Source organism: Chelonoidis abingdonii, chromosome 1 (assembly GCF_003597395.2).
Source record: "Chelonoidis abingdonii isolate Lonesome George chromosome 1, CheloAbing_2.0, whole genome shotgun sequence".
Taxonomy (NCBI): Eukaryota; Metazoa; Chordata; order Testudines; family Testudinidae; genus Chelonoidis; species Chelonoidis abingdonii.
Genome location: NC_133769.1, coordinates 115,205,992 through 115,224,734, shown reverse-complemented (window position 1 = coordinate 115,224,734; position 18,743 = coordinate 115,205,992). Strand labels below are relative to the sequence as shown.

General features: G+C 41.7%; 1 protein-coding gene across 8 annotated transcripts in view; it reads right to left on the bottom strand.

Annotated features, from left to right (window-relative positions):
• The window catches only part of TMTC1 (transmembrane O-mannosyltransferase targeting cadherins 1), a 214,886-nt gene that overhangs the window by 125,683 nt on the left and 70,460 nt on the right, over positions 1 to 18,743 (bottom strand). For all 8 annotated transcript variants that reach the window (XM_032763965.2, XM_075069192.1, XM_075069198.1 and 5 more), the window contains 2 exons: positions 12,262 to 12,343; positions 11,106 to 11,209 (listed from right to left, as the gene is read on the bottom strand). In XM_032763965.2, coding sequence (XP_032619856.2) covers positions 11,106 to 11,209; positions 12,262 to 12,343 — 186 coding nt within the window. The remainder of the gene's footprint in view (positions 1 to 11,105; positions 11,210 to 12,261; positions 12,344 to 18,743) is intronic.

Below are 18,743 nucleotides of genomic sequence, written 5' to 3'. Positions count from 1 at the left end.
TTTGATTAGCTGACTGACAATAAATTACATTTTAAATTAATCATCGTCCCTACATTACTACTCATTTCTGCTGGAATTTCAAGAGTGGAAAAAAGTACAGTGCTTAAAACATTTCTTTCTGTCAGGACTGCTGCATTTCAGCCCAGATAACGGGGTAACTTTTCATGGTGAGGAGACAACTGGAGGAATTTGCCTCTTAATTGGCATCACTTAGTGTCAATTGACATATCCCTCCCACCTTCACCAAGCCAGTTAACTGACTTTGCATTGCAGAAGAGATCAATTTTTTAATTGCGCATTGAACTCGGAAATACAAGTTTCAGCAGTTGTCAAATGTGGCTTTCCCAGTCCCCCAGTCTCTGAAATTTTCAGAAGTTGCAAGCTTTCTTTAGCTCTTAGACGTCGTCATGGTGACCTATACTTTCAAATCCTCTCAGGCTAGATTTAATGTCGTATGCTTTATTTGGCACAACATTTATTGCATCTGTTGCAGAAAACAGGAGTATGATTCTGCTATCTGAACTGGTTACTTTTAGTGCAGAGAGTGTTATTTTAGGCCACTGTTTAAACTCAAACAATATAGGACATAAATACTTGAAGAATTGTCTGTTACCTCAGGCAGTAATTGAGAATAATTTAGAATGGAAAAGTCACAATTTCAGTATTGCCAACCCCAACCAGGCAGAAATCATTGAGTCTGCTAAAAAATCGTTCGTGTGTGTGTGTGTGTGTGTGTGATCTGCCTTCTGGATTGGTTTTTGAACCTCAAGGGTTCAAGTTTTCAGGCTTTTCTTTGCAACAATGACTTTCATTGAAGAAAAAAAAGAGAGAGAGAGAGAGAAGACTGCTCTTCTTGCCTAGTCAGATGTGCCGGGGGTGTGGCTTTAAGAAAAACACCAAATACTGCGAGAGATGATAAAATTGTGAGAGTTGGCAACCCTGAATCCTGAGAAGGTCTTCTCTGCTAAAAGCCTTCTGCACTTGAATGCTCTCCTCTTCCCTACAGATGCAAAAGGGCATCCACCAACACCCATGGTGTTAGGCTAGAGTTGCCAGCTCTCCTGGTTTTGCCAGAAGTCTCCTGGAGACTACTGAAACCAAACCACTAAAAGTCCGACAGTGCAGCAGGGCTAAGGCAGGCTCCCTGCCCTGAGGTAAGCGCAGCCTAGCCAACACCTCGACCGCCTGCCCCAGCCTGAGCCCCCTCCCACAGCCAGCACCTCAAACCCCCTCCTACACACCAAACCCCTGACACAGCTCAGAGCCCCCTCCTGCACTCAAACACCTTCCCACAGCCTGCACTTCTCATCCTCTCCCCTCTCCAAACCTCTACCCCAGCCCTGAGTCCCCTCCTGGAGACCACACTCCCTCCTACACCCCAACACTCTGCCCCAGCCCAGTAAAAGTGAGTGAGGGTGGGGGAGAGCGAGTGATGGAAGGAGGGGGGATGGAGCGTGACAGCGTCCCGGAGGAGGGGCAGGGCAGGGCAAGGGTATTTGGGTTTGTGTGATTAGATCAAGGGTCGGCAACCTATGGCATGAGTGCCAAAGGTGGCACGCAATCTGATTTTTGATGGCACACAGTGGCGGGCTGAGCCACTCAGCCTGCCCCCGCTCTGGGGTTCCCGCTGCTGGCCTCCTGCCAGCCAGGGTCCTGCCACCGGTCCCACTCAGTGCCCGCTGCTGGCCTGGATGAAGGAACCTCAGGCTGGCGGTGGGCTGAGACCCCAGCTGGCAGGAGCCTGCAGCCGGAACCCCAGAGCAGCGACGGGGGGCTGAGCCGCTCAGTTGCTGCTCTGGGGTTCCAGCTGCTGGCCCCTTGCCAGCCAGGGTCCTCGCCGCAGCCCCACTCACTTTGCTTCCAGCTGGAGTTCCAGCGCAGGCCCCCTGCTAGACTGGGTCCAAGCCTCCGGCCCTGCTCAGCCCTACCAGCCGCCAGCTCCACTCCCCTCAGCTGTCGATCTGGGGTTCCAGCCGCTGACCTCCTGCCAGTCAGTTAACAACTGATCACTCAGAAGCCTGTGTGCAGCTTAAAGTATCCAAATATGTGCCACCAGACACTGGAAAACTCAGCAAAGAAAAACAAGGGCAAGAAGGTGGGGAGGGATAGCTCAGTGGTTTGAGCATTGGCCTGCAAAACCTAGGGCTGTGAGTTCAATCCTTGAGGGGGTTACCTAGGGATCTGGGGCAAAAACCAGTACTTGGTCCTACTAGTGAAGGCAAGGGGCTGGACTTGATGACCTTTCACACTCCCTTCCAGCTCTATGAGATTAAAATAAATGTATCACACTAAACTGATAAGATCTGCTATTTAATTTTAAATAAAGCTTCTGAAACATTTTGAAAACTTTGTTTACTTTACATATAACAGTAGTTTGGTTATATATTATAGACTTATAGAGAGACCTTCTAAAAAACATTAACATGTATTACTGGCATGTGAAGCCTTAAATTAGAGTGTATAAATGAAGACTCAGCACACCACTACTGAAAGGTTGCCGACCCCTGGATTAGACAGTTGGCAACCCTAGGCTAGGCTCAGGATTTCTTCTGTTTGTAAATCCTTTTGATTTCTGCCCCTCTGACTTGACTCCTCTGAAGTTCACTCAGGCATGTTTCCAGCTGAAGCTGTCCCCCTCCCTACAGCCTCGCCCACTATTGCAGGCAGTGCATGAAGGCCAGGGACAATCTCCATGCCTGCAGTTGGAAAGTGCAAGGATTGCTCCCTCCAGGCATCCCCCTACAAAGGGTAGGGCATTACCCCCCTCCCTCTTCTTTTTGTCACATAGGATTGTGCAGTTTATTCCCCCAAAGGGATGGTGTAACAAACTGGAACATTGTTAAATGGCACAATTTAATCCTACGGTTTACTTTTGTTATGGCTCCCAGAAGCTGTTGGGCCTGGGTGCCTAGGAACAGAAGTACCCTTTATACCTACATTTTAGCAGAAGGGTTGGAGGAGAAATGATCTCATTAAGGGCACCCAAAACAGGAAATGTCTGGAAGACTGGCATTAAATAATTGTTTATTTCTATATCATCTCAGATGAACCTGGGGTCAGGGAAAGAAAAAAAATAAGAGGCTCTCAGGGAAGGGACAGTGTAGAAAACAGAAGCACAGAGGAGGGTTGCTGCCATTTCAGGGAACCCTGTAGCTCATCACTCCCTTGTTTAAATAACCCATGCACTTTGCCTGGTACTCAAGAGGGGTTTAGTTCTTTCTAATGGTGACAAGAATTCATTTATGTCCTTTATTAGGAGAAGAGTTTCTCACTCACATATTAACAGCAGAACTCACTTCAGCTCTAGGCTCTTTCCACCATTTGGAAAGCCCTAAATCAAGCGTGGATAATGAGCCACTTCATGATAATGTTGTAAAACACATGCTGCTGCAATTATAACCAGGTGATGTTATTTAAGGGTATTGTATTTTAGTTACGTTTATTTGCGTATCCTCTAAGGCACATATCTCAAGCAGCTTATCAGTCCAGTCATATCTTCTGCAGGAATTTACTTGTATCTTGTCAGCCTATGCCATTTTCTTACGATAACCATAAAATAATGTTCCTTCTCTGCCCAGTACATTCTGTGTACTGTGACAGACCCAAACCAGTGGGGTACATGAGTCTCTTAGAGGGCAAATATACTGGTCACTGGATGAGTAGTTCTCTCTTCCCTGAGTGACCAGAGCAGGGGCTGCGCTAGAGTAATCAGATATCTGCTAGAACCAATTAAGGGAGACAGGCTGTTTAGAACACCTGCAGCCAATCAAGACAGGCTAATCAGGGCACCTGGGTTTAAAAAGGAGTTCACTCCAGTCAGGCAGGGAGGAACTAGAGGAGAGGAAGTGTGTGTGAGGAGCTGGGAGCAAGAGGCACAAGGAGCTGAGAGTGAGAGGCTATGCTGCTGGAGGACTAAGGAGTACAAGTGTTATCAGATACCAGGAGGAAGGTCCTGTGGTGAGGATAAAGAAGGTGTTTGGAGGAGGCCATGGGGAAGTAGCCCAGGGAGTTGTAGCTGTCATGCAGCTGTTACAGGAGGTACTATAGACAGCTGCAATCCACAGGGCCCTGGGCTGGAACCCAGAGTAGAGGGTGGGCCCCCGGGTTCCCCCCAAACTCCCAACTCCTGATCAGACATAGGAGGAGCTGACCCAGACTGTGGGGGAGATCACTGAAGTGAGCAAAGCTGCCAATAAGCGCAGGACCCACCAAGGTAGAGAAGGAACTTTGTCACAGTACATAGAGTAAAATCACATTTGTTTAAATAAATAAAATGATAGATTGGTCTCACAAAGTCCAATTTCACATCATCAGTAGAAGACAAGATTCAAATGTCAGAATAAACATTAATGGAGGGGGAAAAGCCCTCTCAACTGCAAAATATACAATGGCTCCATATATTCCCTTTCATCATCACAGAGCTGGGGCAACTAGAAGAAAAGCTGCCTATTAATACAGTGCTGGGTACACAGAGTACAGAAATACAGAGCTATGCAAGCAGTTGCTGAATAGTAAGATGTACCTTCTACTACAAGCTGGAGGAGGATGTTGTATAAACTGTAATGATCTTTCTATTCCTGAATCCAGTAGGTCTGTTTCCGAATCTCCTCCTAAAATTTGCTGCTAAGTAGTTGAAAATATCAGATTTTTAAGAATGAGGCACATTCAAATGAGACATTCAAACAGACTGACCTGCCAATAAAACCTGAGCTCTTGGGGATCATCCTGATAATGTTGCAATATGCAAAACCCTGGAGCTGTTCTTGTTCTCCCTACACCTGTAAGTCCCTGAGAATTTTGTGTTCAAATGTGATCCATTTCCCTAGCTAAAAAATGGTAGCAATGGATTCCAAGGGGCACCCTACGCCAATCTAACAGGTTAGTGGCTACACACCAGGGCTTCAACCAAGGTTTACTATAGGGGGAAAATGGTGAGTCCCTGGGAACAACTGACATATGGATTACTGCTCCCCAGGAAGTTAAAATCAGATCTCTTGGAAATCAGTCAAGATAGAAATTCTAAAAAATGGTCTAAAATGTTCATGTGACCCCAGAGAAAACAGCCTTATCTTTCCCTATCCAGCGCCAACAGAAAGTGGAATGAATACCAAAAGGATACTGGCTGGTTGCCTCGAGGGGTCAAGCTACTTTCTCCAGCTCTGTGTTAGCAATGGATTTAAAAAGTGAAACACACATGGCTCAGAGGAATAAATGTCTGATGCTAATGTTTAAGCTGTGCCTCTTTTCCCAAAGCTACCTTTGGGTGCCAAGTATTTGCATTCACAGAATATTCTGTTTCACAAGCAGTGTTTGTAATTGACTCCACAGCCCCATTACAAATACCTGTCAACAACCAATATTTCAGAATAGCAGCATTTATCACGGTTTGTTCATTAAACCATATAAGATTAAGTAAGAGACATGCTCAACTCTTTGGCATGGGGTAGGCAGGTTACCACTTCAGGAGAGAGACCTGTGCTTTGTAATTTTACCTTTAGGGTTCCTTCCCCCCTTTTTGAAAGGAAAATATATTTCAAAATTTAATATATGGACTGGGGGGTCCCCATGTTAGTAGGCCAGGACTTCTTGCTGTCTCTGCATTTTCCTGCCTTACCCAAAAGTGAGTACTGAAATAAAAAGTCTACTGTACATATTACACTGAAATGCAGATGAAATGAAACACATTGAGAAAGCAGCAGGAGCTCCTAAACTCAAAGTGTGGCCAAGAATCAGAATGCTCTGGATGGCTAATTAATGGGCTGGTATACTGCAGAGGTTGGTTTCAATACTGCTTTACTAGCCTAGGGTCTAGTGCAAATCCCACAGGGGTTGTTGCAACTGACTTCCCTTGCCTTGCCAGATCTAGCTGGCGAAGCGATCTGCTTCCACCGCAGAGGTTTGCCCCTTGAGCTCAATAGCTCTATTCCTTTTGAAGCCTCAACAGTCACAATTAAATGCATCACTTAGAAAACAAACATAAATCCAAATGAAGTGTAAAAGAAGTAAACAAGAAGATGAGTGTTTCTTCGAGTTTCTGAATTTCCACTGTGTTGAATTCTCATATACCTGATTGAAACACTTAACACGCACAAAAGCCAAATTACAAAAAGAATAGTTTGACCACACAAAAAATGCTATCAAAGCAGTCATCTTGTAAAGCAAATTAAAAGACAAAATTGGAGCTCATTAATGGCTTCAATAGATGGATTTATGGCTGTCACACAACCAATGCCAGCAATGGTTAATATACAGTTACACTTGGAGAGAGACTTATTTTTTTAAATATTTATATTTGGAACTTACTGGTAAGGCTGCTGCTATCTGTCTCTTACACTATCTGTGAGACATATTATATGTTAGATATTTTTACTTGGTCTTAACAAGGTGTTCGTAACACAATATGTACTTGTTATTCAGAGGACTGAAATATTTTCCCTCAAGAACAGCAAAATAAAGAAACATTGTACAGAATGTCTGAAGCATAACAAGCCTACTGCTGAATGCCCTGCTCAGACTAGCTGCACTTCAGTAAAATGTTTACATCAAGCTTTGTATCGCTCAATACCTTTATAGTTATTACATTTTTCCTCCATTTCATTCTAATCTCATTAAGCATGTTGTCACAGAGGCTTGGCTGAGGTTCATTGTGCTGCAGTTGCTTATCCATAGCACAACTTGTGACAGCAACTTGCACCAACTTGAACGCAAATTTATGAATTTTATAACCAGTGGTTCATTAGATCCGGGTTCCTTGTGTGGGATACAAGAGGTCCCATTTCCCATCTCTAGTGAGTCTTCAAGAAGAGTAGGATTTCCTGTACCTTTTATTTTCTGCCTTGGCTGAAAGATGGACTCGATGACATAACAGGCCTATTCTGTCATTCTAGCATTACCTCTACTGGAGGCCATTGTTAGAGGCACAGGCCATCATAATGGAGCATGCTGCAGATCTCACTGCAAGTTAAAATTCTTTTGCTGACACTGGAAGACAGACTGTACAGCACGGTCTGCCAATTAAAGAATTAACAGGACTTGTCTACACAGCAAGCTATTGTGTAGCAACCCAGGGTGAGAATCTACTGTGCACCAGTTTTCTGTCCGGTAATGTCCCATGTAGGCAGTGATACAATGTAGTGAAAGACCCAGAGTCAGGGGTGGCTCCAGGCACTAGCACGCCAAGCGCGTGCCTGGGGTGGCAAGCCACAGGGGGCACTCTGCAGGTCGCCGCAAGGGCAGCAGGCAGGTTGCCTTCGGCAGCATGCCTGCAGAGGGTCCACTGGTCCCACAGCTTGGGGGGACCTCCCCCAGGCATGCCACTGAATCCGCAGGACCAGGGACCTCCCGCAGGCAAGTCGCCGAAGGTAGCCTTCCTGCCGTGCTTGGGGCGGCAAAATACCTAGAGCCGCCCCTGCCCAGAGTGTGATTTAGAGTAATACTGCTTCAAAGTGCAGTACGGTAAGCTGCACTCTGGGACTTTCCCTGCCCTGTAGCAGGCTCCACACGGCGAGTTAGTGCGCAGCAAGCTGGGGCACTGTAGATTACCACATAGGGAAGGCCATACTCTGACCTTTGAACTACTTGTTTGTACCCCTGCACATGCAACAGAATTGCAGAAACTTTATTAGGAGGTTGAACAAACAACGGATTCATTTTTAAAAGATTTCAAATTGTCACAATTACAGGATGCATCTATTTCTGATGGTTAAGAAATGTGGAAATATATTTTTAACGGAGGTTAATGCACATGCTTGTGTTATTGAAGACTGGGAAAGCCATACCAGTCACACAATAAATATTAGGCTCTAGTGAATTAGTTTATGGTCCATGTCCCGCTCAAGTGGATCACACTACAAAAATCTAAAGTTGAACAAAAATTTTCCAATGGAAAATTTCCATTGGAAAACGCTGATTCAAATATTGAAAATGTTCCATAAGAATGTGTCGATTGCAACAAAATTTTAGGTGGAAACCAGACAGGCAGGCTAGCTGGTTCTCTGGGCTCCAGACTGATGGGCTACACAACAAGCAAGCGATCGGCTTGGCTCCCCAGCTGGGAAGCCTGCTTGCCAATCCAGACATCTTCAAAAGAATCTCCATTTTGGTTCTTTCAAACTTTCAAAAATTTCCATCACACAAAAAATTGTGTATTTCTGATTTGCTAGTGGGGGAAAAAATCTGAAACACAAAATTTTCCATGGGAATGAAATTCTGGTTCTTGCACAGCTCTACAAACAAAACATGTTTACAATGGGTATACTTGTTGGCAGCTATAGCATAGACTAAGAATAGAATGGGCCCTGGACAAAGAACGCTTCTTTCCTTCTAAAGATAGTTACTTCAAGTCAGGGCTGACACATATCAGTGGGACAGCACAGGGAAGGTCGGCCTGCTCTCTGTATCAGACCTGTCTAGGTTGCCCAGATAACAAGTACGAAAAATCGGGACAGAGTGTGTGGTGTGGGGGGGGGGGAACAGGAGGCCATATAAGAAAAAGCCTAAATATTGGGACTTCACTATGAAATGGGGACATTAGTCACTTAGCGTGTCATTCCAGATAAAGGGAGCTCAGTCTGCAGTGCTAACCATGGTATAATTCCCCACCTCTGAACTTAGCTTCAGAAGATGGGTAAACCAGCATGAATTTCCTCTAAGCTCATTACCAGCTTAGTACTTGTAGCGCGCCCCAAAACCAGGAATTCCAGTGCTGGTACACTCTGGTCCCCCCAAAACCCTTGCCCGGGGAACCCCCAAGACCCAGATTCTTCTGGATCTTAACTACAAAGGAAAGTAAACCCTTTCCCCACCGTTGCCTCTTCCAAACTTTCCCCTCCCGGGTTACCCTGGAAGATTTCACTGTGATTCAAACCTCCTTGAATCTTAAACAGAGAGAAAATGCCACCTTCCCCCTCCTTCCTCTCTCACCTCCCAGAGCTCTCCCTGAGAGAGAAAGTAACCTTTTTCTCACCCTTCCCTCCTTTCTCCCCACCAATTCCCTGGTGAATTCCAGAAACCCGTCCCTGGGGTCTCCCACCAGAATAGAAAAAACAATCAGGTTCTTTAAAACAAGAAGAAACTTTTATTAAAGAGAAAAACAGTAAAAATATGCTTTGTAAAATTGAAGATGGATTAGGTACAGGGTTTTTATGCTATAGTCACGGGAATACCCTCCAGCCTAAGTATTCAGTACAAATTAAAATCCTTTCAGCCAAAAATAACACAATTAAACGCCTTCCAGCCAAATGCACATTTGCCAAATAAAGAAACAAACACTAAGCTACTCGCCATCTACCTAGTACTTACTATTTGGAATCTATAAGAACCTTATCAGGGAGATGTGGAGAGAAACCTGGTTGCACGTCTGGTCCCTCTGAGCCCCCAGAGTGAAACAAACAACCAAAACTAACAGCACACAACAGTGAACTTCCCTCACCTCAAGATTTGAAAGTATCCTGTCCCCTGATTGGTCCTCTGGTCAGGTGACAGCCAGGCTTACTGAACTTGTTAACCCTTTATAGTCAAAGAGATATAAAATACTTCTGTGCTATTAATTTTTCTTATCTGTTTATGACAGCTATCGATTAGTTGCCTTTCAGAAGCATGCCGCTAAAAAAACCCCTGTGCTATTATCAGGTAAATATTCACTTTTATACCAAATAATTTAGTTTTCCTTTTAAAAGCTATCCCAGTCATTGCAAAAAACGTAAAATGTTAATTGCAAATAGAATAAAATATTTTCAGTTACAGAATAATAAATAACTGGAGTCATACTGGATTGGTTTATATTATATATAACCTTACTCTTAGGATAAACATTAAATAGAACAAACAGCTAAGTCTTTTATACTACGATTTAAGAAATATGTTATTATTAGACACTTCAAGGTAAATTCTAAACATGTATCATATATAACAATTTAGAACTTCCAAATTAGCCAGCATGTTCCCTGGAAGCAATTTTAGTATTGCTAATAATAGGAAGCTCTTGGCACATTATTAGAGATCCAGTTCAATTTTGCTCCAGATGTTGAAAAACAGCTTCTTGATCTCAGTCTGCTAGTCTCAGCCGTGTTTGTGCTTTAGTCTTTAAAAACAACAAATCAGCATTCCAGGAAAATGGTATCAAACAGGACTGCTACCCCTTTCACTTGGAATCAATGGGGACACTGGAACAAAAACCTTTCAATTATTTTCACATCCTCTCTTCAAAACAACATCCCCACAACTGTGATCCTTCTTGCATTATTAAGCCATGCTTGCTCCTTGTTTTATCAATTAAAGCAAAGCCCCTGAATATAAATCAGCTCCCCATCATCATCCTAAAACACTGGTTTGGTCAGACTGAGAGAAGAATGTCATTTTCTGCATCATAGCAATACTTCCTGAAGTTCCAGTTGACCTCAAATCCAAGTACGGACTTGGCCCAACTTAGACTGTGGAAAGTGACAACACCCCAGCCTTGGTTTGACTGTGGGGGCAATGAAACATCATTGCTGCTACATCAGCTTCTTTATGCTATTTCACCAATCAATCTAATGATAACATAAATTGCAAGTTTCAGACCATTACTTTTAATTAATCCCTGGCAGCCAGGCTCACCTAGAGATATATCTTTGTAAGAGCAAAAAGAATAATACCTGATACCCCTATCTTGCCTTATATCTTCAAAGTGCTAACTGCTCATTAGCACGCCAGAGGGATTATTAAGTATCATTATTTCTGGTTTACAGACTCTGCATCTGAGACAAAAAGGTCAAGTGATTTGCCCCACATCACAGAAAAAGTCAGCATTAGAGCTGGGATACCTGGACTCCCACTACTGTGCTCAAACCACTAGGCTACAAACCTTACACTTATAAAGATAAGCTCACTGGTTTCAACAAAAAAGCATAAACAACAACAGCAGCATAATATCACAGGCATTGTTGCATGCTTCAGTGATTCAAATAATGCCAACTGTTTTTTAATCTTGGAAGAGCAATAAGGAAACGCAGTTATGTGTAGAAGTTAACCAACAAAACAAAGATCTGTTCGTTCCCTGACTGAAACATTTTCGTTCAAGAAAACTACATGTAGTTAATAAGTTTGTGCAGTTATTGGTACTGTACCTTGTAAGTAAGTAAGGTGAGAATGAAGCTGGATTGTCCTGTTCTGAAAACATTGGCATGGAACCTCCCATTATCCAGAAACGGAAATATAAAACAAGAATCACCTTCAGAGAAGAACAACATCTATTGAAATGGTTACCACCATTTGAGCAATATTATACCGTACATGGAAATCCAAATCTTTAACGTGCAGACTTAATTTTTTATTTTTTTTAAGATGGCTCTTTAAGAGTTAGCAAACACTGCAGGGAAATCAACACAAACTAGGGATTGATGTCGAATCAATTTCCAGGGCAATTATGAAATCAATTCCTATTAGTATCAGTGCCATAGCAGGGCGTTAATCCTTGAACATTTACTAAAAAATAAACCACGTTATGAATATACATAAAAGAAATTTCATAAATATTTATCTGGATAATTTTCTACTCTTTTCTGTCAGAGTGTCCTGCCACAGTGTAAGTGTGTACTACTGCCATGGATAGTATGGGATATTAAGCCTTCTCAAAACAGAGACAATGTTTATGAGTATGAAGGTGTTAATACCTTTCCTCATGCTGAGAGAGTTCTACTGATTTATTTTAGCTGGTTTCAAGGGGATTACTAGTGTCATTAATTACTGTTCCAGGTAAGGGAAACAGAATCGGGCCTGTAGGGGGCAATGGGAGAGTTATGCTTTAAAATGAACAACCTTTTGATTTCTTCTTACTACCAGTCCCGCTGGTTGGAGCAGCGTGGTCAACTGCTTTCTGGAGATGGGGTTCATTCTTTACACTTGCAGTGACTGCCATTGAAAAGTCAGCATTCTCCAGTTAACCCACAGTGGTATATTTTACTCTGTAGATTTCCCCACTATTTAGAAAAGGATCAACTGTGGGATATTTGCAAATGTTGATTTTTAAATGACAACCTATGTAAACTAAAAGAGAATTTGAGGTGGAAAAGAGCAGCATTTTCATCTAACTGCCCAGCGGAAATTTTACTGGACTATCTTTCAAGATTAACTGTGAATTAATACCATCTAGTCAAACCACTTAAAATAGAATTTCAGCTGCATTTTCAGCTTTCTAGTTCTGTTGGTGATACTGTTCAGCAACATTTATGTTAATATTATTTAGATGTACACCACCACATTTTTAAAATCACTCATACTTACATAACTTATTACTAAAGCAGCCCTCTTCAAAAATGGCCTTGCAGTATACAAGAAATTCTGGTTGTTACTTGCAGTCAGGTAGCTGAAATGCAAATGAACAAACACTTGCTTAAACACTTAGTGGAAAGTAGATTGTTTTTCACACTGAAAAATCACTGGCACAATGCTCTAACCATCCTATGTCTATTAATGTGTTAACATTAAAGCTATAATGATAAGCATTTGTATCATTTTCTAATTAGAATTAGACAACATTTTATTTCTAAAATTTAACAAAATTTCAAATGAAAAAAATTGCAGAAATTATCATAATTGTTTCCCCAACCAGCTCTATTTACAACCACAAACTATTTAATGCTCACAAATCTCCATGTATGACTTTCCCAGCACAGAAGAAGTCACTATCATGCCATGATTAAAACTCAGAAGCTCGTTAATCCAATTCTGGGCTCAAAACCTAGAGAGGGAGGCATAGCCAGGAAAAACTGAGCTCCTTTAAAGCATCCCTCTTTTTAAGTAGAGTTCACATACTCCACTTCTATTACAAGTCACTTGACTAGTTTGTTATGATTATTAATTGAAGTGTGTCAAATGTATAGGATGCCCTTTGTCTGTGCAAACCCTCCCTGCTCCACAGGCAGGTAAAATTAAAGACTTGAGGTCTAGCATTATAAAGCTCAAAAACTTGCTCTCTCTAAATTATTCTAATACAGTAAAGTGTTCTCCAAATTCTAATACCCATTTTAAAATAATGAATGACTGTCACTATGGCACTAAAGTAACTAAATACTAAATATGCTTATATAGGATCCTAAAAACTTTTTGTTTTTCTGAGGAAGAAAAACAAGTAAAACATAGGAGAAGATAGTTGAGGGGGACAAGTATGTAGGAAGCGAAGAATGTTTTTAACTTGGAGAAAATAGAAGAAACATTATTGTTGAGTTTCTGAGAACATGTTAAAAATAAGGAATAAAAAAATTTAGTTTATACAGTCTCCAAAGATTATAAAACAGGTTACAATGCTTGTATTCAAGTCAGCACTCCATGCAAGGAGAGTCACACTTTTTCCTGCGAACATCTAGTACAGAAATTTATTTTTGATTTCCTCTCCAAATCTCTCAATACACAGGATCCTCTAACTACCTTTAGCCCTTCAAGTCACTGTAAAAATGAGGTCATAACACTTCCTCAAGAAAAAGAGATTCTTAATTTGTGGCTTTTTGTTCAACTTTTCCATAGCAGGAAGTTAGTGATAGGCACCTTTGAAATATGAAGAAAAGCTTTCACTGCTGACAAAAGCAACAGAACCAAAACCTGTATGAGAAGGAATTAGAGTTTAACAACAACAAAGAAAAGTGAGTGCAGCTGGATGCTCTCTAGAAAATGCAATCTCTTTAAAAAAATCTTCTGTAAGCTTTATGCCTAAAACATAGTAACCCAAACTATGCACAGCAGAGAAAGCTGGATAACCTCAGGCCCTTGTCATCTACTTATTTATAAATGTTGACATTTAAGAGTAGGAGGTGACTTAAATGTCAGTCAGACTGGTCTTCAAGACCCCAATCCTGCAAGGTGAAAAGTTTTCTGAACTCCCACTGATTTTAATCAGGCCCCAACTTCTCAGAACAAAGAAGCTCAGACTAGTCTTCAGGTTTTATACTTCATGAAAGGTCAGACTGGCCTTCAAGTTTTCACTGTGGCCCTGATTCAAGGCCCACTGAAGCCAAGGGAAAGACTCCCAGTGACTTCAACGGGGTTTGGATCAGCCCCTGGACTTTTGTGTCGGTTAGAATGTCTCATGAAATTCAAACCTCTTATGCTTTTTAGTAAGCAACAGAAGTGGTTGATTGTATTTTGTTTACATTATTATAGACAGGGCCGGTAGCGCAGCCTACTATTAAGGTCGCCTAATACTTCCCATTATAAGAGCCTGTTTATGCTTGCTTATAATTTTTACAGACTTTAACCATTTAGGCTGAAGTTTTCCATGCCCAGTGTCTCCTTTAGACTGATATTTTTCTGGGAAATTTCAGCCAAAATAGTTCAGCTGTTTCTGAGAACAACACTAGAGAAAAAAATGTTGTTTTATCCATTTAAAAAATTCTGTTGACCTTTTCTCTCAAAAGCTCAAGCACCACCAGCTTCTGAAGCAGGAAATTGAAATATGGCACAAAGGGGGTCTTTGTGTTAGGGATGTGCCTTTTGTTGGCCTCATGAAAATCCAACCAAATTTGACCAAGTTATAAAACTTGGGTGGGGGTGGGGTCGGATCACAGTTGGCACATGCTCAGTAGAGACTATTTAGAATCTACCTGATAAAAATCTCCTGATCTCCAAAGATTCCATCTACACTATTCATGCTCCAGTCTGGAATAACTATTAGGTGTGATCTGCACTTAAAAGTTAAGTTGCCATGCCAGAGGTGTGAAAAATTCATGCCCCAGAGCCCAGTAGCTAAGCCAATGGAAGAATTCTTCTACTGACCTAGCTACTGCGGCTTGGAGAGTGGATTACCTGCGCTGACAGAAAGGCCCCTTCTGTTGCTACGGAAAACATCTATCCATTGGCTCTACAGCAGCACAGCTGCAATGCTGTGGCTGTGCGACTGTAGCATCTGTACTGTAGACGTGGCCTTAGAAACAATATACTAATAAAAAAATAAGGAAGAGCATAACCTAACCTTGGACTGTGAACTGTCTGGAGCAAGAGCTGTTTTTGTGTTGTTTCTTCAGTGCCTAGTACAATATGGTCCTGATCAAGGTCTTTAGCTACAACCAATTGACCACCACCTACCATCCATTTGTTCTGTCTTAGTTACAGTCTAAGGATAAATATTAAAAAAAAAAAAAAAGGAACTAGATCCTGAAATTTCAAGGAGGGTGACAGTTGTCTTTGATTATTGGTCCCCTTCTGGTGGTGGATGTTCCAAGGTACACAGAATGGGAGTCTGCTGAGTATAACAATGATTCAACTTTTTTTAAAGGAGTATATTAGTCTGTCCACTTCTATAATATTCTAGATGAGTTTTAAGATGATCATAGTAAGATGGAAGAAAATGCAAAGTGCTTGATCTGTCCCATGCTGGAGGGCCCAAATCCTACTTCTATCTAGTATTAATGGTTTAAAGCTCCTTTCTTCTCCTTTCAAGATATCCCACATACTTTTTAAGCTTATTGATTTTGACATTTTGGCCTGTAACATGTATAATTAAAATGCACTTTACTACCCACACTCTCATTCCCATCTTCATTATGCCAAGCATAATCAAACATTTTATCCAGTGTTGTGTCAATGCATCACTGTTTAAAAGCAGGAATTAATTATAAGTGCCCCACAACGTTGTGAGAGGCCCAGCCCACCACAGAGCAAGCCTTATCATGGCATTTTACTAAACCCCATCTTCCTGATGTGCCTTCATGCAGTACTTAAGTCATTCAGCACTAACACACCCAAAGAAAAGTAACCTATGTATTGAGCCTAGTTGTGATCAGCACTTTAACCTGAAGAACAGATTTAGCCTCAAGCCAGGATGCACCGGAAGGGATGAGAGGGAAAACTGGGGATGGGCAAACCCAGAGAAGTTCAAGGGTTTCTGAACTTCATAATCTCTTTTCCAAATGTTTTTGGCATTTTACAACTGAAGCAGAGAAATTTTCTTTTCATGTAGATTCCATTAGGAAATATATTTTTCTGACTTAAAAAGAGTTTGTGCTATGAAATCTACAAGGAAAACCATGAAAGATACATCATACTTTGCTTGTTGATCCAGCTGTCCTGGTCATCCAACCCATCCAAGCTAGAGAGGTGGCATATATGAAATACAAAACCATGGGTAACCATATGGGTAACCCAGCTCATCAAAATATTGTTTTGCCAGAACCCTGGTATTACTCATATTCTGGATGTCTTATGAGCAGTATTACTGGTCTCAGAAAGACTAACTAGGAAGACATCTTACATGTGGCCAATGTGAGCAAAGGACAATTCAGCGCTCCTGTCTCAAATTCCGCTGAGCTGCAGATAGAGCAGGAAAAGTATGTTTTCTAAATAGTAGTCATACACAGCTTGCAACATATACAAGGTAAAATTCAAGCTTAGAGACACGTCTTGGATCAGGTGTGTTCTTCTAGTGCAGCTTGCTTGTTCGGTTTGTAAGTTGCTAATGATTCTTATTTGGTAAGCTAACCAGGATATTTAACGTAATAAATGTAATTATTTTGCACTTTTGCAAGGTTTCACTGTTTTGTACCTTTATAAAAACAACTGCCTTTTATACTGAGTCAGTCACAGATCAGAATTCTGTTCACTTGCAAGCCACACAGCCCCGTGAAACATCTAAGAGTATGCCTGCACTGCAATTAGACACCCACAGCTGGCCCATGCCAGTTGACTTGGGCTTTTGGAGCTGTGGCTAAGAGGTTGTTTAACTGAGGAGTAGATGTTCTGGCTTGGGCTGCAGCCTGACCTGTGGGATCTGTCCACCTCACAAGGTCCAAGAGCCTAGACTCCAGCCCGAGCATCTACACCACAGTTAAACAGCTCCGCGAGCCCGAGTCAGCAGGCACATGCCAGCTATGGTTTTTTAACTGCAGTATAGACATACTCTAAGACACCTCTCTGTTCAGAAGGATCACTCCCCATCATCAGCTCCATCCACATATGCACAAGAACACAGATCCTCAGTGCTCATGCACAGCCCATACTGGAGTCAAGGTGGGACGCAGAGAAGAAGAAAACTGTGTATCGCCAGTAGCCCCTGTGCAACAAAAAGAATGATCTCACAAAATATTAGTGCCTCATCATAACAATATGGTAAAGATTTCAAGACGTGGATCTCACTGATATTAATGAACAGAGCAAATTGGAGCAAGAAATCCAGATTGCCAATTCTGCTAACCAAGTGTGAAAAAAGAACATTTGGACAGAGGTTTCAACTTGCCTTCATACCAACTCTCCCACATAGCAAAATCCACTGCGTAACTGGCTACTTGCTGTCTTTTAAAAGCCTGAGAGGAATACTCCCTGAAGCAACACAAACACACAATAAATCCAAAAATGCTTAATAATGTAAGGATTTCTCTTACACACTTCGAACAGAGGCCAAGACAGATATTTGGCAGCTTTGGCTTCCTGAAAAGTACAGCTCATCCCAAAAATCAATTACATTATCACAGCATTCAGAGATTTTATAACCGAGAACAGCAGGGTAGGTAGCCTAGTAAAACGCAAAACCGTGCAGTTTATAGCAACGTCAAAATTGCTGGTACCAGATGGACTTTGTGTTAATCAAAACAAAGTTTTCTAAGAAACAGACCTTTTTTCTTTTCCTTTAACATTTGAGGCATCCCAAGTTGTCATGAGACTATGACAATTGACACCAGCTGAGGATCAGCCCCAATCTGTAAAATAATTATTTTCTGTATAAAACATCAACTCCTTCTCTCCTCCCCACCCTCCCCATCACACTGGGCACTACAGAAACACAGCAAACAGTTAGAACGTCAAAAAAAAACCGTAACATCAGGGATCCCAGAAGGAATGAGCTGAGAACACATTGCTACACATACACACACCCACACACACACCCTTTAGTGTCTTATTCTTCTAGAGCTGGAGAGAGAGGAGACCCATCCCCAGAAGAACACTGTTTTCTATTTCCATTTCCACAGTCTCTCTGTCAAACCAAACCCCATCTTGCCCATTTGCGGGGGAGGTAAAACAATGACAACACTATGAAAACCCACATATACCAAAGAGCAAAATAAGAGCACTGTTAGGAAATGAGTGGGAAGTTTATATCCAGTGACAAATCCATCCTTTCAAAATGCAGTTTTCTTCTGGGGATGGTCAAGATTCCTTCAGTAAAAAAAACCCACTGTCTACTTTTCTACCTACTCACATCTTCATCATAATCTATCCAGCCAACTGAATTTTGTATTCAAGAAGTAACTTTGCACCCTAGTCTGGCTTATTTTTCCTGTATGAAGAGAGCCATTGGGGACAGGCTGTAAATGACATTTCAGTGAGAAAACAAGAACCAAACACAGACACAGAGTGAAGTTGAAAAATAAACAAATATATTCCAGACGCCTGCAGGTTTTCAACTCACTTAAAATACCTGTCAGTGCTGAGAAATAAAATATCAATCACAGCTACAAATTTAATGAGGGGGAAAAGAAAGGTCTCCTGCTTTTCTCTTTAGACTTGACATTCCTTGCAGCACACATATTACATCCCTGCTCCTTACCTCTCTGGAGACTGTTAAACCCCAATCATCACCACCACACACACACAAGCAGGTACACAGAAAGTCATTGTTGGCAATTTAAAGCGACATGGTCAGCTTTTAAAAAATTCACAATTATTTTTCCTCCGCTGTCTTACTAACAGCTTTAACTCAATTTTCAGAAGTTACTAGTGATTCTGGGTCCTCGATTTTGGGGTCCTCAGTGAGAGACACCTTAAAGAGCTGTGATTTTTAG